At 49.2% G+C, this 22,925-nt stretch overlaps 10 protein-coding genes across 10 annotated transcripts; 4 read left to right on the top strand and 6 right to left on the bottom strand.

Annotated features, from left to right (window-relative positions):
• Positions 1 to 1,550: 1,550 nt before the first annotated feature.
• On the top strand, positions 1,551 to 3,045 carry N7455_004029 (uncharacterized protein; the record flags this gene model as incomplete). Its single annotated transcript, XM_040959659.2, has 2 exons — positions 1,551 to 1,689; positions 1,757 to 3,045. 2 exons carry the CDS (start codon positions 1,551 to 1,553, stop codon positions 3,043 to 3,045), a joined length of 1,428 nt encoding a protein of 475 aa, XP_040809894.2.
• A 270-nt stretch (positions 3,046 to 3,315) lies between these two features.
• On the bottom strand, positions 3,316 to 5,273 carry N7455_004028 (acyl-CoA synthetase; the record flags this gene model as incomplete). The annotated part of the gene is made up of 4 exons (XM_040959606.2): positions 3,316 to 3,583; positions 3,647 to 4,551; positions 4,604 to 4,905; positions 4,961 to 5,273. The coding sequence occupies 4 exons, from the start codon at positions 5,271 to 5,273 to the stop codon at positions 3,316 to 3,318; spliced, it is 1,788 nt and encodes a 595-aa protein (XP_040809983.2).
• Positions 5,274 to 5,447: 174 nt separating this feature from the next.
• N7455_004027 (BolA family protein) lies at positions 5,448 to 6,050 on the top strand. The gene is made up of 3 exons (XM_040959600.2): positions 5,448 to 5,598; positions 5,661 to 5,767; positions 5,827 to 6,050. The coding sequence occupies exons 1-3, from the start codon at positions 5,497 to 5,499 to the stop codon at positions 6,023 to 6,025; spliced, it is 408 nt and encodes a 135-aa protein (XP_040809933.2). The 5' UTR covers positions 5,448 to 5,496; the 3' UTR covers positions 6,026 to 6,050.
• Positions 6,051 to 6,544: 494 nt separating this feature from the next.
• On the bottom strand, positions 6,545 to 7,778 carry N7455_004026 (syntaxin; the record flags this gene model as incomplete). The annotated part of the gene is made up of 5 exons (XM_065604663.1): positions 6,545 to 6,612; positions 6,672 to 6,951; positions 7,018 to 7,490; positions 7,543 to 7,702; positions 7,773 to 7,778. The coding sequence occupies 5 exons, from the start codon at positions 7,776 to 7,778 to the stop codon at positions 6,545 to 6,547; spliced, it is 987 nt and encodes a 328-aa protein (XP_065461563.1).
• A 2,326-nt stretch (positions 7,779 to 10,104) lies between these two features.
• N7455_004025 (uncharacterized protein) lies at positions 10,105 to 10,449 on the top strand (the record flags this gene model as incomplete). Its single annotated transcript, XM_040959614.2, has 1 exon — positions 10,105 to 10,449. The coding sequence occupies one exon, from the start codon at positions 10,105 to 10,107 to the stop codon at positions 10,447 to 10,449; it is 345 nt and encodes a 114-aa protein (XP_040809888.2).
• A 173-nt stretch (positions 10,450 to 10,622) lies between these two features.
• Positions 10,623 to 12,714, bottom strand: N7455_004024 (peptide MFS transporter). Its single transcript, XM_040959577.2, has 2 exons — positions 12,590 to 12,714; positions 10,623 to 12,536 (listed from the first exon to the last, which is right to left on the bottom strand). The coding sequence occupies exons 1-2, from the start codon at positions 12,622 to 12,624 to the stop codon at positions 10,832 to 10,834; spliced, it is 1,740 nt and encodes a 579-aa protein (XP_040809907.1). The 5' UTR covers positions 12,625 to 12,714; the 3' UTR covers positions 10,623 to 10,831.
• A 3,940-nt stretch (positions 12,715 to 16,654) lies between these two features.
• On the bottom strand, positions 16,655 to 17,521 carry N7455_004023 (uncharacterized protein; the record flags this gene model as incomplete). The annotated part of the gene is made up of 1 exon (XM_040959677.2): positions 16,655 to 17,521. The coding sequence occupies one exon, from the start codon at positions 17,519 to 17,521 to the stop codon at positions 16,655 to 16,657; it is 867 nt and encodes a 288-aa protein (XP_040809979.2).
• A 950-nt stretch (positions 17,522 to 18,471) lies between these two features.
• On the bottom strand, positions 18,472 to 19,302 carry N7455_004022 (uncharacterized protein; the record flags this gene model as incomplete). The annotated part of the gene is made up of 3 exons (XM_040959653.2): positions 18,472 to 18,939; positions 18,999 to 19,070; positions 19,126 to 19,302. 3 exons carry the CDS (start codon positions 19,300 to 19,302, stop codon positions 18,472 to 18,474), a joined length of 717 nt encoding a protein of 238 aa, XP_040809939.1.
• A 544-nt stretch (positions 19,303 to 19,846) lies between these two features.
• Positions 19,847 to 20,629, bottom strand: N7455_004021 (Mpv17/PMP22 family protein; the record flags this gene model as incomplete). The annotated part of the gene is made up of 5 exons (XM_040959575.2): positions 19,847 to 19,911; positions 19,977 to 20,282; positions 20,341 to 20,446; positions 20,506 to 20,560; positions 20,619 to 20,629. The coding sequence occupies 5 exons, from the start codon at positions 20,627 to 20,629 to the stop codon at positions 19,847 to 19,849; spliced, it is 543 nt and encodes a 180-aa protein (XP_040809892.1).
• Positions 20,630 to 21,149: 520 nt separating this feature from the next.
• On the top strand, positions 21,150 to 22,434 carry N7455_004020 (40S ribosomal protein uS5). Its single transcript, XM_040959660.2, has 3 exons — positions 21,150 to 21,496; positions 21,658 to 21,915; positions 21,993 to 22,434. The coding sequence occupies exons 1-3, from the start codon at positions 21,230 to 21,232 to the stop codon at positions 22,248 to 22,250; spliced, it is 783 nt and encodes a 260-aa protein (XP_040809942.1). The 5' UTR covers positions 21,150 to 21,229; the 3' UTR covers positions 22,251 to 22,434.
• The last annotated feature ends 491 nt before the right edge of the window (positions 22,435 to 22,925 follow it).

Raw genomic sequence — 22,925 nt, 5'->3', positions numbered from 1 at the left:
AAGCTCTCTGTGAACACCTAAAAGAAAAGCCGACTTTATACTAAGACGAGATGGCTTTCTTTCTCTGGGACGAGTTTAGGAAGTATATAACGATTCAAAGTATTAGCAGAGCTCTTACTTCGGCGGGTTGGTCCAAAAAAGCAGCTCGACAGATTGCAAAAGAACAAAATTTCTGCTTTTCAGCCGTACCATTTAATCTTTGTGGGCGAGTTAGGTTGTAATAAGAGGGCTATCAACTTGGTTCTCACATTGTATATATAACACTTGAATCCTCTCAAAAATAAAAACAATCAATCATTCCCCTGAACTACAACACTTAGGATAGTACGCTTCCTGCAGCCACCTACCTATGCTATCTACGATATAGATAGCTCTCTACTACGGACTATGCCGTAGATAAGCTCGTCCTTTGAAGGGCTAGGCTAGGCGCCGTCCTACCATGACCATGCGTGTTTAATTAAAGACTACGCGTACCAAGGGACGATGGTTTTCGAAGTAGGGTATTGAGGTGTCAGGCGTATCGAGTTACAAGTGAATACACTCCCCGCCATGTGTCCTGGTTACTCTGTGTAAGTTAAACAGTACAGGCCCCACTAACAAGGACACTCCGGAGAAATTCAAGATATAGACTAGCGCATCTTGGCAATTAGGGTTCGAGAAAGAATCAAAGAGTATAAGTGGTGACACCAGTTTCGAGACGTACTGTATCATGGTCAATGTCACTTTGACGAAGAAAAGAGTAAACGCAGAGAGGAAGATCCCTGGTCATGTGACTGGGAACTATATATCTCGATGACGTAGCCACGCAACTACAACTTCAAAAGACACACTGGCAGGTCTTTGAGTTTATATTCTACGAATAAATAGATTTTGGGTCTGTCTCTTGGGCTATTGGCTGGGTTGTAGATCCACTAATAAACAAATAAAGGAACCTGTCTTTCGTTGCTTGTACTTCCACACCCTATCACAAGCTCGGGGTACAGGAGTACAAGGTAACATATAACCAAGATGAGACGGTGTAAGAACAAAATACGAAGTTTTAGCCACAGTGATCTCATTCCAGTTTATGCTGGTTGGCTATATTATTGACCAGGATATACAGTAGTACAAATCCTGGCCAGGTGCATATAGTTGGCATACTTCTTGGCAGGGCCCGGATCATGACGCAATTGTTTGGGGTTTCGGTCTATGGCGTTTAGCAGATCAAGGATGAGGGCCAGTTTAGCTCTTTTAATGACAATAAGTTGATTTAAGTGGCTGACTATGTAGCTAATAAGAAACCTATCCCATGTACATCATACGCAATAGTAGATCGTGACACCTGAAGGCGTTTGTTATACTTTGTGAATGTCTGTACACCATCACATTGGAAATACGAACGTCATGAATTCTAATGTTTGCTCAAGTCTGTTGATGTACAATAGGATATAAATACCCTCTTCTTTTCCCTGTTTTGGGAAATCAGTTTTTACCTCCATCAACCATATCCCACCATTACTTGATAACAACTTCAACAATAAACAACTTCCATCAATACCATCAATATCAACATGCAGTTTGTACGCAAGGCTGAAGAGGCCATAAGTGGCAAGAAGGGCGAGTCGCACGAGTCGACCAAGTCCTCCAACCATGGACCTCACTCTTCCAACTTGGCCAACAAGCTTGACCCCCGCGTCGATAGTGATAAGGGTTTGTCATTCACTTCACCTTTTTATCTCCCATCCGTCGGGGTATTCAATGATACTAATTACCTCAGTCAACCGTGCTGCTCACACTGATGCGGCTGGCGCTGGTCTTGGAACATCCTACGACACCACAACCGCTACAGGCACTCATGGCACTCACGGCACTCACGGCACTACCCACGGCGCTACTCAAGGAACCTCAGGTGTGACTGGCACTGGCGCTGGAACCGGTGCCGGTCTTGGATCAACCCACGGCACTACCGCCACGGGTACTCACGGCTCGGCCCTAGGTTCTGGCACTACACACGGCACCTCAGATGTGACTGGCACCGGTGCCGGTCTTGGATCAACCCACGGCACCACCGCCACTGGTACTCACGGCTCGGCCCTAGGTTCTGGCACTACACACGGCACCTCAGATGTGACTGGCACCGGTGCTAGTCTTGGATCTACCCACGGCACTACCGGTAGCACCAATGTCGGTCCCCACAGCTCTAACATCGCCAACAAGCTCGACCCCCGCGTCGACTCGGACCATGACAACCGTGCTCGTCACGAGGGCCTCACTGGTGCTGGCACCGGTGCCGGTCTTGGTTCTACTCACGGCACTTCCCATGGCACCTCTGGTGTGACTGGTACTGGCGCCGGTCTTGGTTCTACTCACGGCACTTCCCATGGCACCTCTGGTGTGACTGGTACTGGCGCCGGTCTTGGTTCTGCCCACGGCACTTCCCATGGCACCTCTGGTGTGACTGGTACTGGCGCCGGTCTCGGATCTACCCATGGCACAACCACCGCTACAGGCCCCCACAGCTCTGCTCTGGGCACTGGTACTACTCACGGCACATCTGGTGTGACTGGTACTGGCGCCGGTCTTGGTTCTACTCATGACACCACCGCTACAGGCACTCACGGCTCAGCCTTTGGTTCTGGAACTGGCGCTCCTCACAGCACTCCCATAGCTACCCCCGGCAACAGCAGCACCAATGCTGGACCTCACAGCTCTAACATCGCCAACAAGCTTGATCCCCGCGTTGACTCGGACCGTGACACCCGTCCTCAGCAATCTACTCTCGTTGGTACTGGCCCTGGTACTATTACCCACGGTTCCCACACTCGCGGTCCTACTGTTGGCTCGGCGGTTGGTGGCTCTGGTCTTGGTACTACTGGTCACCACGATGCTCTTGCTGGTAGTAGCTACAATACTCCTCCCGCTGGAACTACCACCGGTGCTACTGGTGCTACTGGTACTACTGGTACTACTGGCCCTCATAGTTCAAGCATCGCCAACAAGCTTGATCCCCGCGTTGACTCGGATGCTGCCCGTGCTCAGAGTGAGGGTCTTCACCGTCAGATCTAGGGACATTGAGAATTGGAGATTAGTTTCCATTTTTATGGGAAAGGATCGGCCACAAGGGTTTTGACATGATGCCACGAATTTGAAATTAGGAGCAAGCAATTTGGTTTTTTTTAACACAACAAATGATTTACATTTTTCAATCTATTTTGTTGGATAGTATTGTACATGTTTTTCCCCGAGTAGAGAGTATTAGTACACAGATCCTCATCACTCACCTCAACTCTAGGTCCAGGTAGATGTTCAATATTGTACAGTGTGGGTGTTCGATCTTCAAATACCAAAGACCTCTTTCACAAGTGCCTTCTTATTAACCTTCCCCATCGCATTCCTCGGAATAGCATCCAAAACCTTCATCTCCTGCGGAATCTTGAAAGAAGCAAGAGAACCTTTCAGTGCGCGCCGCATATCCATGGGGCCCCACGATTGACCATTACGACCCGAAGCAGCTGCATCAGGAGCAAGAACAACCACAGCAGCGATCTTCTGACCCCACTGTTCAGAAGGGAGACCAACGACCGCAGCTTCGGTGACTTGGGGACTAGAGCAACATCGTCAGTATAGACCTTTCAAGTGAAATCCAGAAGAAAGAGAAACAACATACAGAGAAAGTAACTCCCTCTCAACCTCCAACGCGCTAACCTTCTCCGCTCCAGTCTTGATGATATCAACACTTTTCCGCCCCTGGATGAAATACATCGGTCCCTGAGCCCAAGCTCCGCTAGCTCCACTACCAGCTCCACCAACTACTCTCCGAGTCGCGACATCGCCTGTGCAGAACCATGCTCTACCTCCATCGTCACTCTGCACGAAACTCTCGCGTGTGGCTTTCTCGTTTCCCCAGTAATGATCAAAGATTGTTTCGCCGCGAAGCTGGATCTCGCCCTCGCGTTCTCGGCCATTGTGATTATTTTCTTCGATTGGGATGACCTCACCCGTCTCGAGATCGGCGAGTCGGGCCTCGACGCCTGGGAGTGGCCAGCCGACGCTGCCGTCGACGCGGTCTGCGCCGTCGAGGCCGCAGCTAATCGCCATGCCGACTTCGGTCATGCCAAAGCGTTCGAGGAGGACGTTACCGTTGCTGAGGTTTGTCCAGGCGCTCTTGGTTGGAGTTGGGAGAGCGGCAGAGCCGGAGATGTTCAGTCGGAGGTTCTGTGGGGAGATTCCTTCCTTTGCGGCCTTTTGAAGCTCTGGATTTAGTTTGGGGAAGGTGGCCATGAGGCGGTTGTAGATTGTTGGCACGGCAGTGAGGAATGTGATGGGTGAGTTTGAGGTGTTGGATGGGAGGAAGGGTGCTGCTAGTCGTTTCCAGACTTTGTCCGGGTTGAACGGGTACATGAACTCGATTGAGGAGCCTGCTACTATCGGTGCCACGATTGCATTTACCACGCCGTGGATGTGGTGAAGTGGGAGCAAGTGAAGAAGTCGGTCATCCGGTGTGTACTTCCATGCTTCTAGTAGTGAAGATGCTTGCGCGGCCAATGCCGATTGTGGGATCAGAACACCTTTCTGTTTCGAGTTAGGACTAGTTCCTTGGGTGTAGGGAATTAACTGAACCTACCGGTCGATTCGTGGTCCCAGATGTGTACAACATCATCCCGCCAGACGACGGCTGCTTCAGATCATGTAAGGTTATGCTCTCGCGGCTCGATGCGCCCTCTGTGAGCTTATTCCGGATAGCAAACAGAGGCTCGTGCTCCAATCCCTCTCGCAGGATTTCCAAGCCTTTATCAGCATACTTCTCAGTTGTCAGCAGCATCTTAGCCTGTGAATTATCCAGGATATACTTCAGCTCCCCAGTCGGGAAAGACGGCGAGAGCGGAAGCGCAATGGCATCACTAGCAAAGATCGCTAGCAGCGTCACTATATGTTTATTAGTACTCTATATATGGCCTTGGGGGGATCAAGACAACAGTACCTACGTAGTCATAGCTGTTCTCCGCGAGGAAGGCAACCCGCTCGCCAGCCAGTTGGCCCTGCGCTTTCACGGCCTTTTGTTCCAGGTCATCCTTAGCGCGGACGATGTCGGCAATTAAACTACCGTAGGTGAATGATCGGGAAGAGACGCTATGCACAACTGCTAGACTTTCAGGGTCATGGTTCTGGAGTGCGCGGAAGATATGTGTGTTGGGGAGCGTTGACAAGAGTCTCGCGCTGAGAGGTGTTCGCCGCGGAGTGAAGCAGACGCGCGCATTGGAACGCGAAAGCAGAGAGAGTAAACTGCCAGACATTTTGAATTTCGGATCTTTAATATTAGGAATTCATCTCACAGCATACACCCCATATCAAAAAAAAAAAAAAAAAGAGGAGCAATTGAGGTGTCGAGGGGAAAAAACAGGTTGATGTCATGAGAGTGAAGTTCCGAAATCGAAAACATCCGATTGGCTTCAATTGCGGACGTTTCTCTCCTCCTCCCTCCTCTCTTTGATCGCTTCTTTTCTTCTTTTCTTCTAAATGCTTCCTCGCAGTCTTCCGGGTCTGATCCCTCGCCGTCTCTTCTCTGTTTCTGCTAGGATGGCCTCCAATACCCCGCTGGAGGATGTCATGCGCGACAAGGTGAGCCACTCCGCATTGTTGTTGACTACATTGCTAATATATCTTCTCTTTTTTTTACATAGATCGCTCACGCATTCACACCTTCGAAACTCGAGATCCGTAATGACTCTCACCTCCATGCGCACCACGCTGCAATGGAAGGGTCGGTGTCCAAGGAGACGCATTTCCAGTTCGTTCCTCCACATCCAAACATACACGGTGCACCAGCGAATATCTAATACCCCGCAGCGTGACAATTGTCTCTGATTCCTTCGAGTCGAAGATGCAACCCGCTCGACACCGCATGGTCTACGCATTGCTCAAGGAAGAGATGGCTCGCGAGGGCGGACTACATGCACTGCAATTGAAGACGAAGACACCGGCTGAGGAGCAGCGCGAGAAGGAGAGGAAGGAACAAGAGAGGAAGGAGAAGAAGGAGAAGGCATAGAAAGCCGATTGATTCGGCGTTCAGGTGCTCCTTATTCTGAAAGTCTTGTCGAGTCGGATACCCCCAGACCATGACTCGAAAAGCATTACACATTACACTGCACAAATCACCTACAATTCCAAAACTCGACTACAGGCGATATACATCAGACTCATGCGTGAAGGGATCGATTATTAGACAGTATTACATAGGTTCTAACGCCAAACAGGGGGCCGAAAAAAGCAACACTCTAGTATATACATCCATGCGCCGCGACATCATGAGTCCCGAGGACAATAATCAAGGGCCATCGCATGTTAAGCGCGGAGCAGCTGTACACGAACAAGCAGGCACAGCTAGGAGGCAAATACACAAAGAAAAGAGGAGTCGAAAGAGATTGCTTTTACACAAGAAGGAAAATGCGAATGGGTGGTATAACGAGGGGACAAAGAACAAATGGGAAGATGCGGAGATGCGGAGATCCCCGGGAAAGGTCGTACATGGAGAAGGTAGGAAAGGGGATGTAGTGCAACAGAAAGATCAGGACTTGTTGTTGTTGCTGCTGGTGACACCGACGGCCACACCGACGACAATACCAATAATAATGACTGGATAACTAGGTTAGCGGGTCGGCCAGATCTTGGTGGGCGGGCAGGTAAATACTCACGAATGATAATCAGCGCATACCACTTCCAGCGCCGAGCGTTCTTCGCACTCTGAATAGCGGTGTCCAACTTGGTGGTGCCCTGCACGACGTTGCGGTGTGTCTCCTCAGCTCCCTGTTGAATCTGCTGAACTGCAGGCTCCTGCTGGTGCACCAGCTCCGCGACCTCATTGTACAGGTGGCTCAGTTCGATCAAATCCTGCTCGATCTTGCGGATGGCGGCGGAACGCTGCATAGTAGCCTGGCGGGCATCGTTGGCTTGGCGAGTGCGAGTACCGGGAACCTATTCCTCAAATATTAGCAACTGACCACTCAAAAAGAAATTTGTTTCGCCTCGGGCAAAACATACAACAAAGCTCTGCTCCTGTCCCATGAGGACATTCTGCACACCCTGCTCCAACTCCTCGGGGGTAGCTTCGGGGTTGGCAATCTCGTAACGGCGGCGCACTTGCTCCTCCAGGCGCTTCTGGAAGTCACTCTGTGCGCGCTGGTACTGCTCAATCTCACGACGCAGGTTGCGGCTGACATTTTCGACCTGGCCCTGCACACGCGAGTCACCGGATCCGGGGGTTTCCTTGATGCGCTTGAATTGATCGCGCAGGTAGCGCAGCGCAGTATTGATCTCATCCTCAATGTAGTCGAGTGTTTGGCGGGAGGCCTGGTCTTCCTTGCCGGTGCTTGAGTCCAAAAGAGCCTTTTGGGCGGCGACCAACTGAGTCTCGCGCTTCTTGGTCAGCTCGGTGATGCCCTCGTTCATCTCCTTGCACTTGTTCAGAATCGCAGTGGGACCACCAGATGAGGCCTGGTTGACGTTGGACATCTCTGTCAGGCAATTAGCATTGTCGCAAGGTACTCGATGATCGGGTCAGCATACCATAGCCACCATTTCCCTGCTCTGCGGCATCAGCCTGGTTATAACCAGCACCATATCCATAGCCCTGCTGTTGTTCCTGGCCCCCATAGGGATTGCTCTGTTGCTGACTTCCGTACGGGTTGTACTGGCCGTAGCCGCCTGAGTTGTTATCCCCTAAGCTCTGGTACTAGGGAAAGTCGCGTCAGAAAGCACATTCAGGGAATCAAGGAGGTTGGCATTGGTTCACTCACACTCATGATGTGCAGATTCTCAGGTTCTCAAATGCGTGAAACAAGACAAAAATGGTAGGGGGGGAGATGAAGGAGGAAAGGGTGAGACGGGAGAAGTGGAGGTTGCGGCAGAAGCGCTGGCGGTGTCAGGACAGCAAAGCCAATAAGGTCCGGGTGTTAGTCGCGCTGAGTAGCGAAATTAAGCATTAATTTGGGAAATATAAATGGGCTTGATGGGTTTAACGGGGTTTAATGGAGTTTCATGGGTTTCATAAATTTCATGGGCTTCGAATTTCCTTTTTCTTCTTAGGGGTCCCCCTATTTTTAACAATTTCCGGCAGAGTGGACAGTGCACCGTTGTTCCTACATTAATACGGGATACGGACGGATACTACAGCCTGCATGGAGTCGAGATTGACCATTCATCCTGTGTGGCTGAGCCTGTTCTATTTAAGACACCGTCGCAGATTGTGATTTGATGACCAGGAGTGGATCGACATGGAGGTGGGATATATTTTCCAAGGTATAAGGTACTTGGCTTTGATAGTAAATACCCACCTTTGGGAAAGTACCTAGTACTTGTTTTAAGGGTCTGGCCGTGGCAATGGCAACGTGAGTCTGCACGTCATGATTATGATGTATCAACTTGATGAAAGACATATGTATGTCAACTCCAGATTCCAGGAATCCAATCCAGTCCATCAAATGCCGTTACCTTGTCCGGGAGGCAAGTCGGAAATAGCATGCGTAGGGTGAGTATGTACAAAGTAGGAAACCTAAGCTGAAAATTGAACGTGGAACTTGTGGAACTTGTGAAACTTGGCCAATCAGGACAGTTGGGGTCCATGAGCCTCATCCCAGGCATCAACTAAATAAGTTATTTGTTCGTATAAAGTATAGAACTAAGACGTCAGATCTATAATACTGATGCCTTTGTATATAGACGAAGGCATCAGAAGTATGGCTGCCTGATCTAGGTATCTCACCGCCAGGCTAGCCAGGTTCATATAGGAAAATATTATGGAAGATCATAGAATATAGCAGCTATAATGGCTACTAACTGGCTACTAACTACTAACTGGCCATGTTGCCTAAAACGGTGATTCGTTCCTTCCATATCACTTTGTTCACGCGAACATGAATACCCCTCCTTTTCACCAACACACTCGTCCCCACAGCCGCTCGGACGCATCTGCCACATGTACCTCGCGTAAATCTCTCGGGATATTCTAGGGTCGCCATGGATTTCAGCTAACGGTTGTTGTATAGGTAAATCGCAGGCAACTTGATTTGTCCTCGGGATTTGAGCTTCTTGAGGTCAGTGAGTGGAGTAGGTCTCATGCGTGGGTCTCAACTTCAATCGCCTGGACATATCTCTAAGGAATTACCTCCTACATGACACGGGAACTCTATCAATGGCCCCTTCTTTTTGTGAGGTGGCTGTTGTAATAGGACACTCATTGCTCCTTCCAGTTGAGAGAACGCTGTCTATATTTATTTGCCGTGTCCGTTAGTCGACTCATGGGATCGACGACAACGTCAGTAAATATGGTCGTTTTCACTACAATCACCATGTGCCTGGGTGGGGAGTCTTTGCGCAAGTCCAATGGAAGACAAGTCCTTCTCAAACCTCTCCGAGAGCTTTCCCCACATGACGAAGGGGCATGGTGTATAGATCACGGGCCTTCCAGGTTGGACCGATATTTCTTCGGATTTTCTCTGCCGGTCTATGCGATACGTCCTCGAGAATTGTCAAGTTTCTAGACTTTGCTCCTCCCAAGATGCTCGGTCAGGCCTCATGCTCCAGTTGGGGGGCTTTTTCTACGACCTTACAGTCCATCGAGAGCTGAACTATCTCTACCGTGATAGGACATCAAACTAGGACGATTATTTCGCTCAGAGTATTCCACGAATGGACCTTCTTCAAGGATGAGGCTCAGCAGACAATTCGAAATATTGATCTCAATGGTCCGAGTTGCTTCCCAAAGCGATCCATATCGAAAGTTCATCAAGGACACTCCACCATTCTCATTTATAGCACTGGAGTGTGGCAGCTCCGATCCAAATCTCGACCATGGTTCCTTCTTTTGATCATGGGGCATGATAAAAGCCATTTCAATGGCCGACGATCAAGACAAATCGTCGAGGTTTATCGCAGCATGGCACATCTATCTGGGAACAAGCTACATGTATGGTGAGCCGCAACCAGAATAAATTCAACCACATGTCGCGCGAGGGCCGTGTTACCATAGCAGTTCGACTACAATGGAGAGTCTATTATCATCATATACCATCCATGGATGCAACAAGTTTTAGTATACCGTAGCTGTGTAGTATATTAACGTCAGCCAGGATGTACTTCGCGTATTTCTGGAACAGGAGCTATTTTGCGAACATTACGTGTGACCCAGATCACCCTGATTATCCTGTTACCGCTGTTCTGGACTGGGAGTTCAGCAGTGCAGTGCCCACTCCTCGCTGGAACCCACCTCGTGCCTTTTTGTGGAATATGAAATGGTCCCCTGAGGATAAAGAGGAGCAGACGCATATGGAAAAGCTCTTTGAATCCATCTGTCGCGAAAAGGGAGCGGGGAAGATCCTCGAAGATATGGAGTTGGATCCACTTCAAGAGTCAATGCAGACGGCAGTGAATTACCTTCGTGCTATTGTGGAGGTCTGTCCCCGCGGCCAGGCTTAAGACCGAGTTTCACACTGGCGTGGGGTGGTCGAGGCGGCGGTGGAGACGTTTGGAGTGTAGGATTACTATACCACGAGGAAATGGAATGTGGTAGTACATGTTTATAGTTCATAGAATGAAGATGTAGAGTAGGTTTGTTTTATATATTGATTATTTTCATTTAAATTTATGAGTCATATATACTAAATTAAAAGCATCATATCATACCACGTCTCACGATCTGCACAGCAGTTTTAGAACACACAGAGGGTCCTGCTCCGATGATGCAAGTAATGAAAAAGAAAAGTACGATCCCAGCGTAGAGATACTTACAATGCGAATGCCAATGCCAAAAGAACAAGAAAGAACAAAATATTACAATAACACCAGTTCCCAAGGCATATTATTCCTTGGACTGGCGCCGTTCCGCCTCGGCGACAATGTCGTCATCAGCATCGAGGGCGTTCATGTCATCTTCTATCGCGTTCAGGTGACGGAAGATGGTGTAGAAGATGAGACCACACAAGAAGGATGCGCAGGCAAGACCGGTGAACATCCACATGATGGCGGGATCGAAGGCGGCGGGAGTGAGGGCCTCGGCGAGAGCGGATCCGAAGGCGTTCGTGAGGAGGTACATCGACTGCACGAAGGACTTCATGCTGGGAGGTGCCTTGGTGTAGGCGTACTCGAGACCGGAGACGGAGGCGAAAATCTCAGACATACCGATGAACACGTAGGCCGGGGTTTGAATGGCGATGTGCACTCGGTTGCCTTGGGCGGAGCCATCGACCTCGGAGGCTGCGCAGAGAGGCTGACCGTAGCAGGGTCCGGCGGAGTAGATCAGGTGCTGCACGATAGCGGCGTACATCATGGCAAGCGAAGCGACGATGAAGCCAAGGGCGATACGGGTGATAGGGGGGAAGGGGATCTTCAGGCGGCGCATCACGGGGTAGACACAGGTTTCGAGAATGGGAATGAAAACAATGATGGAGATGGGGTCAAAGTTCTGCATCAGATCGTTAGGAATGCCGTGGCCTTCCATCTGGCCGGCTTGGGTGACGAAGTTGCCGGAGAACTGGCCGTAGACAACCCAGTAGATCGGGTAGAAGGCGAACACACGGCAGGCGACCAGAGCGCGCTTCAGCTCGTCGATGAAGTGGTCGTCCCAGTTGACAGCCGACACGCCATTGTGCTCGTTCTGCCATGAGGGCTTGGGGGCATCCATGTTGCGGTTCTTGACCATGATCCAGAGGGCGCGGAAAGCGTCCGTGATGATGGAGCCCTGGGGCGGGCGAACAACGTAGAACTTGCGGCCGAGAACGATGACCAGGGTACCGACCATGAACATGCAGAGACAGAGAAGGTAGGCGGGCCAGAAGTCGATGTACAGCTCCATGTAAGGGGTGGCGAGCAGGGAGAGCGAACCGAGGTTGATGCATCCGTAGAAGATCATGTAGATACGCTGAATGGTCAGGGCGGGGTCGATAACCACGCGCTCGCCCTTCTTGGTGGTGGTGATGGCCATCTTCTTCCGCTTGTACTGATCGGCAATCAGAGGAGCCACGTTACTCTTGATACCACCGGTACCCAGACCGATGATCAAGATGGCGACAATGAAACCACCGATACCCGAGCCGTGATCCAGGGCCGTGGGGATGGAGGTACAGACGAGGACGAGCAGACCAACCATGTAGACGATACAGAACAGCACAATGGTCTTGTACTTGCCGAGATACTGATCGGCGACAATGGCACCGAGGATGGGGGTAACATAACACCAGAACTGGAAGAAGGTAGTGAGACCGGTAGCACCCTGGTGGTCCATACCGAGCGCACCACGTCCCTCGCTACCATCCCGAGGTCGCTGGACGTAGTTCTGGAACAGACCAGACATTCCGTAGTAGGTGAAACGCTCGCACAGCTCGACGACGGCCACCAACCAGGCGGAGAGGGGCAGGTTCTCTGCGACATGGCGCAAGGAGGTCTTCTCCGAGAGGGTGGGTTCGCCGCCATCCGGGGTGATCTGGTTCTCCTTGTCCAAATCGGCATCCATAGCCTTTTCATTCAGGACGACATGCTGGGTGACCTCCTCGTTATCGTACGGAGCTCTACAGACAGGGTTAGTTGGACTCTGGGAGCTTCCAGACAGAAAGATACATACCCAGGAGTATCGATCTCACGGTCTGTGGACGCCATGGCTACGAGACCAGATTATACCTTCTTGTTTTCAAGAGGGCAAGGGAAAAAAAATCACAAATCGGAGTAGAGAAAGAGATCCAAAAAAAAGGGTGTGAATAATACTATATATGCAATTTTTCATTACTCAACAACCGAACCTGAGTGGGACCGGAGGAGAGAGTCTTATCTCCAAAAAAAAAAAGAAAAGAATGAAAAAAAAAAAAACCAAATTGCACGCCATCCCCCATGCCCCCATACCACTAAGGCTCATCTGAGCAGGTCGGACATGGCCTATTGTTCGCACGACCATGGACGCGATCGGCAGTGTTATCGTCCAACGGCGAATGGCTGATGGCGAAAGCCAATGTAACCAGACGGCACACGGAAGTGAACAGTCAAGCAATAAAAGACCGAGCATCGGGTGGACTTTGACTCAGGTTTGGATCAATCAGAGCAGCGAATGAGCTTGTCTTGCCATTTTGGCATCTGGGGATTTCTGGAAGGGCTAGTCCGAGCCCACTTTATGTTGTCGAATCACATTTGATATGTCCAGTCGGAGATTGCCGGTGAAGTTGAAAAATTTCCCAATTGAGAACGTTTCCGGAATTCGCCACGAGGGCAAATTATCTTTTTTGTGTTTTTTTTGTTTTGGTTTTTGTTGTTTTTTTTTTCAATAGCCGGAGTCAAGTCGATGCTCCGATCTTTTGATATCTTAATATATTAATATCATTGACCGGGGATCTGAATCTGAATTGTATACTGTCGGCCTTTCCAATGTTGTGGACGCCTTCGGGTGAGGCGGCAAGGGTTGAGACCAGGGGGGTCGTCCGTTTTCGTCGAAGGGGACTCCTCTGATTGCAAGGTCAAAATACTCCGGACTCCGTACTCGATCACCATATGATTGTAAAGATCTCCAGTCTTTCTTTCCGAATGTAACGTTGGGGCCCATTTCCCCTCATTTTCCCATTGAGCTGCGTACGTCTCAAAGCTTGACCTTACCCGCTTACCCCGGCAATGACCTGCAACAATAGCCAATGCCATTCAATAGCAGCCGAGGTGATGACCTGAGAGAAACCATTTGTCGTTCCTATCGTGGTTTGGTCTGGTCTCGTGGCTCCGGGGTAATTATTCTCTCGTAAAAAAAGGGTAGAAAGACGATGGGAGGTGGATCTGTGTTTGAGTGCTCGGTGCCTGCCAAGCCCACAGAAGATAAGAGAGGGTTTCTGTTAGTCTTGGTCATTAGTAGGTATGTAGGTGTATATAGCACTAGTCATCAAATGTCATCTCATAAGATGAACAAGTTTTTGGGGTATGTGAAAGGGGAAAAGAGGAAGAAAAAAAAAGTGAGAAGATCCAAAAGATCCAAAAGATCAAGAGGGACCCTCTCATAAATATATAAACACCAAGGGAAACAAGAGTCATAGCACACGCCCTTTGGGGCTCCGACTTCGCTTATGGACAAAGATGGACTTCAGGTCCACCAACAGGAGAACGGGAGAGCTTATCACCAACATTTACCCTCGGATGGCGTAAGCTCCCAAGCCTTGGGGACCTCTTGGGTGCCAGCCAAGCGACCAACGCCTTAAGAAGAGAGTTCCACCAAGACTTCTCCAAGATATTGGCAAAATCCGACACTGTCCGACACTGTCCGACACCGGCGCTAGACATATATCACCCGTCAAGTCCCTTCGATGAGAAAAATATGTTGTATGTCAACTTCAAACTTGGATTCCATGAGGTTGTCTGGACATGTGAATTGCGTACTCTTCCATTGGCTTACCTAGATAGGCTTACCTACCTCCAATGTCTTACTTGCCAAGCCCAATTCATTTATAGTGCTTATAGGGCTCTCGCTATCTCAAATCCTCCAAGCCCTGTGTGATGTCCCCGCGACTTTCCGATTGAACAAGCTAGGACCACTACTCTGTGTACGAGTCGTTGGACCAATATGAGCACATCACCGTTCCGACATCGCAAGAGGTCGGCTCCCGGCCGATATTATAGAGGGCTCTCGATGGAGTTCGGGGCAGGCACTCTGATATTGCGACACCAGGAGCCACTTAGAACACCACGGTGGATATCCGTCGGTGACGACGTACTATCCTAGTGCTGACCGATGAACGCCATCGTATTTGTGTTGAGAATGGCTATCCATGGACCATCTCAAATAAACACGATAGTCATATCTTGAGGTATTGTTTCTACTTGCTAGGGAGTTTCATTCCCAGCTGAGACCTGGAAATATATCAATGGAGCATACTGCGCCGGTCAGAGATTTTTCGGAGGCTTCCAAGGCCGCTTACCTCTATAAATAACTATATCCTATTGGCTAGCTCGTACAGGATAACCTTCCACTATAAGGCAATTGGACGCCCTTGGTCTCTCTACTCTCTCCTACTGGTGTGTTCGGCTATAGTGCGGGAGCAGTTGGTTTGGAGTAAACAGAACATCCAACTTACTAGCGTGTTCATGACTTCTTGACTTCATTGGAGATAAAGCATGCTTAGTTGGTAGGGTTCCCAGATGCGCGTCATCACTTTACAAGGGTTGCAGAGCAACAAGTCTGGTATGTGCATTCTATAGGATCGATCATTCAAAGGCTACTAGGTCGGAAGATTTGGAAGGATGAATCTCAATGTTGCCTTTACGGGCGACAGTATCAATGGTTTATAGTGTCAGAGGGCGGACATCTCCATGGGCATAAGGTCAACACCTTGCCTTTGAGCATCTGCAATTTTAAGTTATACGAGCATAACCTAACAATAATGATTCTACTCCCTTCCAAGCTTGACAACTTTGAAGCACTCTTTGCACCTGGGCCCTGGGGTCTTTTTAAGATACTGAGCCACGAGGTCCTGTGCCAGGGAGTCTACGGAGTAGCTGCTCCGGCTTTTTACCGTTGTCAGTTCCTATTCGGAGTACTCGAGAGTGAATCGTGGGGCCATTTTCGCTGCAATTTTCACCATTGATTTCCCTTTGCAAACCCACCGGCATTAGTTCGGACTATTAATCCGGTACATAATTTATCTACTCCACAGTCTCAAGAAGCCCATCAATCGTCCATCTAGCTTTGTCTTCTCTTTGCTACGATCGTGGCTCCTTTATGTACGAGAACATCGTGTAATAGAGTGGGTTTGGAAAAAGTGTAAGATAATTTCGATAATATCCACAGACTATCTACCAACCCTTGGTGATAGGCCCCGGGAAGGTACAAGGGATTTGTCCCCTTCGGTTAACAGCCTCCAGAAAGTCAGAGAGCTAGTTCCTATGGTCAATAATAAGCCAACAGGCAGTCTATATCTACAGGACATGATTAATACTGTGGTGTCACATTGTGACAACTACAGGGTGGAGAGAATCCCTGGTTGATGCTCGTCTTAAACGTGTGCTTCTTTTTGGAAATTTCACTTTGTTTCTTCAACATTTTTTCCTCCGCATATTCCCGTTAGTACTGGAAGGCTAATGGAGGCTTTTTGGCTAACGGGGTCTCCACAATCAACTCGGGTTTGTTTTCAGCTTCTGAGCAGAGTAAATATATATCCAAGACTGAAACTTATGTATGGTGGGAGTGAAAACTCCACACTACATCTATATCATGTGCTTCCTCATAATGTATTATCCGATACAAATCCGTAGCGCTTTCAAAATAAAAACACAGAAATAATACATGGGAAGAACCAAGACATTTAATAGACGTTGGATCAGTCCCCGTGGAGAGCCAATTGCCTATTTTAAATGTCACAAGTATACAGCTTCATTACCCCAACAAGATATGGATCGCATCGTAAGTGACAACTTTTTAGGTAGTGTAGAATTTACACAAGGCTTTAATGTGGTTCATTCTGTACGTTCTGTTATCTAACAAATGGCTAATTCAAGCTGATTGAGCAATCTTTCAGTCATCAGCTACTGCATCCATACTATCTTTGGCTTTCTTCAAAAGCCTGCTTTGGGGTGGCCTTTGCCACTGACAACAGTATTGTCCTTTCTCTAGTGCAGTGCGTCTTATACGTGCACCCGTTTGCCAAATAGTTTCCCCTTCCTTCGTTCAACCCATCTCATAAGGCACACTGTAGTCCGGAGGGGTTGGGAGCCCCGGCCAAGTAAGCCGCTTGGGTGCATTGAGATATCGTTCCATCGGTCTGTCAGTTCTCGTTGCTACCAATTCATTCAAAAACTTGCGGAACTTCGACACATCGGAGTCTAGTTCGCGGTGACAAGTCCATTCGATATTCTGCACCATATTTATGTTTCGGTCCCAGTAAGGAATGCTCGTAAAATGTGTATCGTTTGTGATGATCTCGTATAGTGTGAACACAGCACTAGACACATCGTCTCGACCATCTAGTAGGTAGTCCTTTCCATTGGCGCCCCAGTCAAAATCGAAGAGAAGAAGCTTATCTGTTTCGGGGTCGACAAGCAAATTTTGAGGTGCAATATATTGATGCATGATCCCTAATTCTAGGTTCAGGAAATCCATCACTTGGGTAAGCTGTTGTAGCCATTCAAATCGGAAAGGCCTTTTCGGATCGGCATTTGCTAGCGTTCCACCTGAGATGTACTTTGTTGTGAATCCAATCACTCGAGACTCCACGTCTTCGAGAACGACGCCATCAAACGGTACTATATTAGGATGCGGTGGCAGTTTGCTAAGCAGGTTGATCTCCTTCCAAGACATTTGTAGTCTTCGAGGCATGCCCAGAGGGTTGGATTTGAATGCGACCCTCTGACCATTATATGATGAGAGATCCACACCTGGTCCAAGCCGATCAAGCTCTTGAAGTTGAGAGAAGTAGATTGTAGCACAATGCGCAAGCGATTGGCAGTGTGAGAAGGGAATATATCCAATGAAGAATGTTTCATCCTCTTCCATCCTCTTCCGGATTTGTCGAGACTCCAGTAAGAAGCCCGTCATCATCAACTGTGATTGCACGGACTTTAGGCGAAAGGTAATCGGCGAATCGCGCAAGAACTGAGTTCTCAATATCTTCGTCAGGTGGAAAAAGCTTGGCCGTTCCTTTGACTTTGATCAATTGAAGCTGATCCCAATCTCAGACGTTGCAGTGGGTTTCGGTTTGGGAGTTGTCTCTTGAGCCAACATAGCCCTGGCCCCCTGAGTAAAACCTGTCTTCTGGCTTGATCATGACGAAAATATCAAGAGATTGATTTGATATTCGTGTGGTGGTACACTGTCTGTCCTGCAAAAGGCGTTTTATATCTCCAAGGAAGCATGGCGGTGTAAATCCGCAGAACATGTTTGAAACTGAGCGCTTACTACTAAAAGTGTCCGTGGCTATACATTATAGGGAGCGCTATTAGAACCCCTCCAGAAGCCTTCCAACTCGCGACGCTGATCGGATGAGACATGGAATAAAAACCTATAAGACAGGGCTTAGACATTTGGACTGCTGCTGAGCTACACCTACAGCATAAGCGCATCCAAAACTAGCAGCTATACTCAGGTGCTTGATCTCGCCAAAACCGACCCAGCACGCCAACACCAAAAGTTGAATGCATCCATGAACAGGTCATATTTGTATAGAATAATGTAAGGAAAATACCATCATACCGACACGAGCTCGACCTCAACCACGGCAGAAGCCTCGTAAAATGTGTTTGGTAGAGTAAGATACAAGTCGCAAGCAATCAGGCCGTCCCTGCAGAACTATGCAGCGGGGCGGGCATAAAAGGGGGGGAACCTCGGTCCCTATGTGAATCACCCCCAGTTTCCAGCACCGCACATCGAGTCGAGTCAATTCCCCTCGATTCGTGTCGTCCGTAATCGTGAAATCTGCGCATCGCCATCCGTCCCCTGTTTTTCGTTTTTCATCCTCGTCTGCACGTCAACACCTCAGCCAACCCCGTTTAAACGGTGTACTTGGCCTTGGCGCGCGTGCTACCACTGTGTGCGCTGTCGGTGTGGCCAGAGAACTCCACCACATCCGCCAAGTTGAGCCGCAGCACGTCCTTGAACCGCTGGCCAATTGCCTCGAGGACCTCCTTGCCCTGCGCCTGTGTGCGGGTGTGCTTATCGCCCTGGATGCTCTTGCCGACTGTGCGTGTCCATAGACCGACACGGTAGAAGCCCTTGCGCACATTCACAACCACTCCCATCACTTCGTTGTCGTCATCTTTCTCGAGGGTCTCACCGATCGCGGCGAGCTGCGCGTGCAGCCAGAGTTCGTCGATGGGGACGGAGCGCTTGTCCTTGAACTGGTATGACCACTTTCCACCGTGCTTGTTTTGAGGGTCCTCCCACTCGGGTCGTACGCCCTTCTTGAAGAGGTGGTAGTCGGCCTTGAGGCCAAGTTCGGAGGTTGGCGTGATGTTGTTCTAATAGCGATCGAGGTTAGTGTGATTGTTGATCGGAGGAGACTTCGGATTGGACCTACATAGATGCCCCAGAATTCTTCCACGGAGCTGAAGGTAACCACCTCCTTAAGCAGATCGTTCCAGTTGTCACCCTAATTTCCATGAGTAAGTACACTGAGCTCGATATATCCAACTGGTATCTCCTACCTTGCCACTGGGGGGCTTGGTGAACCACAGAGTCCACTCGTGCATAAGAGGGTGCTTCACGTTGAAGTCATCGGAGTTGTGGAAAACAGTGACGGCATCACCAGTCTGAGTCTCGGTGACAGGAGCGGAGTTCTCATCGGCAACAGCCGGAGTACCGTTTTCTGCGACAGTAGCCATGATGAATGGATATGGAGGGGGGGGGGGGAATCGAGTCGGAAAGTCGGAGGGGCGAGAATTTCAGGGAAAGCGCAAATCGGAGCTTTTCACACAAAGAAGGTAAGATAAATCCAAGCCTGGATCGAGTTAGCAGTAATAGTCTGCTCCAGGCAGTGTGAGATCAGAGTGGAGGTGAGCGACAATCGACTGCAAAGAGTGGAAGTTTTGAAGTTCGAGCCACAAAAACTTGCCTTGCCTCTTTGGGTTCTTCCGTAACATAATCAATTATCACTCCTGGGCACTAATACAACATCAGATCTTCGCTTTACTCTTATTTCTACTTTGTATATCATTCATGTATTCTAGTAATTCAATTTGAATATTTAGTTTTACATTTATACTATCTAGAATCCTACATGGCCGAAAAATGGTGAATAAAAATCTTCCCGGACATGATGCCTGAGGAATATAACCCAACAACCAAAACGAACATCCTATATAATGGAGCGCCAACGTGAAAAAAACAAGCTCAAAATAGCTGATAATGAAAACTTCAAAGGGTATCTCAAATTGCGGCTTGGAATTCTAGTTCCTCGCCGCTGTTCATCAAGCTAAGGAAGCAGTTCCACCCTGTTTAATTGTTAGTGCCTGAAGTAAGGAGTATAACCGGCAATACTTGGAAGCAAAGTACTCACCCAAACTGATAACGTTGACAAACAACAAGCGCAGCTCTAGGGGGACAAATGTAAAGTTGACACCCTGTACAAACGGCCATACCATCAGGTTGGCCTTGTAGGCGGGAACAAAGGCAGTCTTCAACCGTTCCACAGGATCAACACCTTCCATAATAGCCATCGAGGATAGGAAACAGGTGAGTTGGACTGGAGCAAAGAAGATTTGATCGGCGGCAACACGAGCGGCGGTGGTGGACGCGGTGCCCTTGAGAACGACATGACGCTGGAGAATGCCAAACCAAGTAGTGGCAACTGGACCGAAGACGGCTAAAAGAACAAGGCACCGATCAGCAATGTACAAGACAATCGAGACTTATAAACATACCTCCACCGTATAGAGCCATTCGCCCAGTGCGGGCAAAGTCGTGCTTTTGGAGACCTTTCCGATCAACAGCTTGCTGTGCTAGAACATCACCGCTCCCGAATAAAAACTGTTGTAACAAGGATCAGGAGCTGGTCCGGGGAAAAGGGGGAAAGGAGAGGATCGTACGGCGCTGGTGATGCTTGCGGTGAGGATGGGCCTCTTTGCCAACTTGGATTGGTACCTGGTTGGAGAGTGTTTTGAGCTTCGATTCAAGGAGATAAGTAGCAAGGGAGACTTACCAGCGCAACATAACTGCAATTAAGTGGTTGTGGAGGATGAAACAAGTAGAGAAGAATGGAATAATGCAAAGAATGAACCGAAACGCAAGAGGAGAGACGCTGAAATACTATTGAACTGGGGGCAACTGGGGGGAAACAATCTTGAAATTGCGGAGTCGAGATTGCCCTGTCGCGTTGCTGAAATAGGAAATGCATCCGCCTGAAGCAGATTTTTGGAGTGACGTAGGGAGGTAGAATAACAGCATTACGAGGGCTCAATTTTGGGCATAAATATGATATATTGTTAGATACAGCGATAGCTAATAACCTCAACATTAAAATAAAATCAATCTACTCCGTATGCCTTCTTGCACAGCTTCAATGCTCCCCCTCTAAAGAACGACGATCAATCGATCTACTTCTGGGCCCCGTCAGGTGACACCGCCCTGGAAACCTTAAGTGCACGTGCCACTATCCTGATCAGGAACTTAGGGCATAGGGTCCCCGCTAGGGCTGCCCGCTCGCTTAGCCCACCCGCGCAAATTTCGGGCAAACAGTGCTCAGCGCCGTGAATCTCGACGACCAACTCAATCCCGACAACCCTCCCCGTCGCTTCCCATAACAACATCAATATGGCTGACGCTGCTCCCCGTGGACGTGGTGGTTTCGGTTCGCGCGGCGACCGTGGTGGTGAGCGTGGACGTGGCCGTGGTGGCCGTCGCGGCCGTCGTGGCCCCAAGCAGGAGGAGAAGGAGTGGCAGCCCGTCACCAAGCTCGGCCGTCTCGTCAAGGCCGGCAAGATCACCTCCATGGAGCAGATCTACCTCCACTCTCTGCCCGTCAAGGAGTACCAGATTGTCGACTTCTTCCTTCCCAAGCTCAAGGATGAGGTTATGAAGGTACGGATCGACACCCACACACACTTTTTTTGAAATTGGAGGATGGAGCGGGATTCGACTGGAATGCGACAATTGCACGCAATTGCGCAGTGGAAGCTCGAGCGGGGAAAACGAATACACCGAAATCAGACCAGAAACTAACGTCAAATTTCAACCTACAGATCAAGCCCGTCCAGAAGCAGACCCGTGCCGGTCAGCGTACCCGTTTCAAGGCCATTGTCCTCATCGGTGACTCCGAGGGCCACATCGGTCTCGGAATCAAGACCTCCAAGGAAGTCGCCACTGCCATCCGTGCCGCTATCACCATCGCCAAGCTCGCTGTCCTCCCCGTCCGTCGCGGTTACTGGGGTACCAACCTTGGTGAGCCCCACTCTCTGCCCGTCAAGCAGAGTGGAAAGTGTGGTTCCGTCTCCGTCCGTGTAAGTTTTGTACAGTGGTTTGGCCCTTGTTTTCAGGGGTCAGTTGATCTGAAGAGACGGTTTCTAATGAACTACAGCTCATTCCCGCCCCCCGCGGTACCGGCCTTGTCGCTTCCCCCGCTGTCAAGCGTCTGCTCCAGCTCGCCGGTGTCCAGGACGCTTACACCTCCTCTTCCGGCTCCACCAAGACCCTCGAGAACACCCTCAAGGCCACCTTCGTCGCTGTCGTCAACACCTACGGTTTCCTTACCCCCAACCTGTGGGCCGAGAACAAGCTCATCCGCAGCCCTCTGGAGGAGTTCGGTGATGTCCTCCGCCAGGGCAAGAAGTACTAGGTTATGGATGATGCATGATTTTTGTTCGACAATTCCAATGGGTTTCTTTTAAAACTTCTCCCTCTGTGCTTGGCGATTAAAAGATGGTTCGTGTGTGCGAGAGACATCTCCGCACCGCTCTGGATGTATTTATCATGGGGAGGGACACAAAATAGCGAAGTCCACGGGCCATTTGCCAGCCAAATTGTTCTTTGAGCAGTAGTTGTATACAGTAGGGCAGTAGGTATTTTTTCACTTGCTCGATATCAGTTTGGCAATGTGCCAATCTCTGGGTTTAAGCTTGCTATAGGTCGCCCAGGCAGCTCGATATGTAAATAAGCACTAGTCTGGAGTCCAGTGGAGGCCGACATGTCTGACATCAGACCACGAGATACCACATACCTGGAGAAACCTTTATATATAGACAACTCACAGCTCATACCCCAGGTTTATCAGAAGCCCAATATGGATGCTTGATGTATCCACACTGGGGCACATAGGAACTATCAAAGTTATGTACTACATAATTATACTAGTTAGTATATTACAGATATAGATTCAGGAACACCGAGGGTGTCATCAAATCTTACGTCCAACAGATATTCAGAAATACATCAAAGGAAATACCCAAAAAAACAACAACAACAAGAGAGTATAATGATTTCTAATGTATCCATGGATATATATATTTCACAT

Source organism: Penicillium solitum (genome assembly GCF_028829755.1).
Source record: "Penicillium solitum strain IBT 25940 chromosome Unknown utg000003l_segment0_segment0, whole genome shotgun sequence".
NCBI classification, from domain to species: domain Eukaryota; kingdom Fungi; phylum Ascomycota; class Eurotiomycetes; order Eurotiales; family Aspergillaceae; genus Penicillium; species Penicillium solitum.
This window is presented reverse-complemented; position numbering and strand designations above follow the sequence as displayed.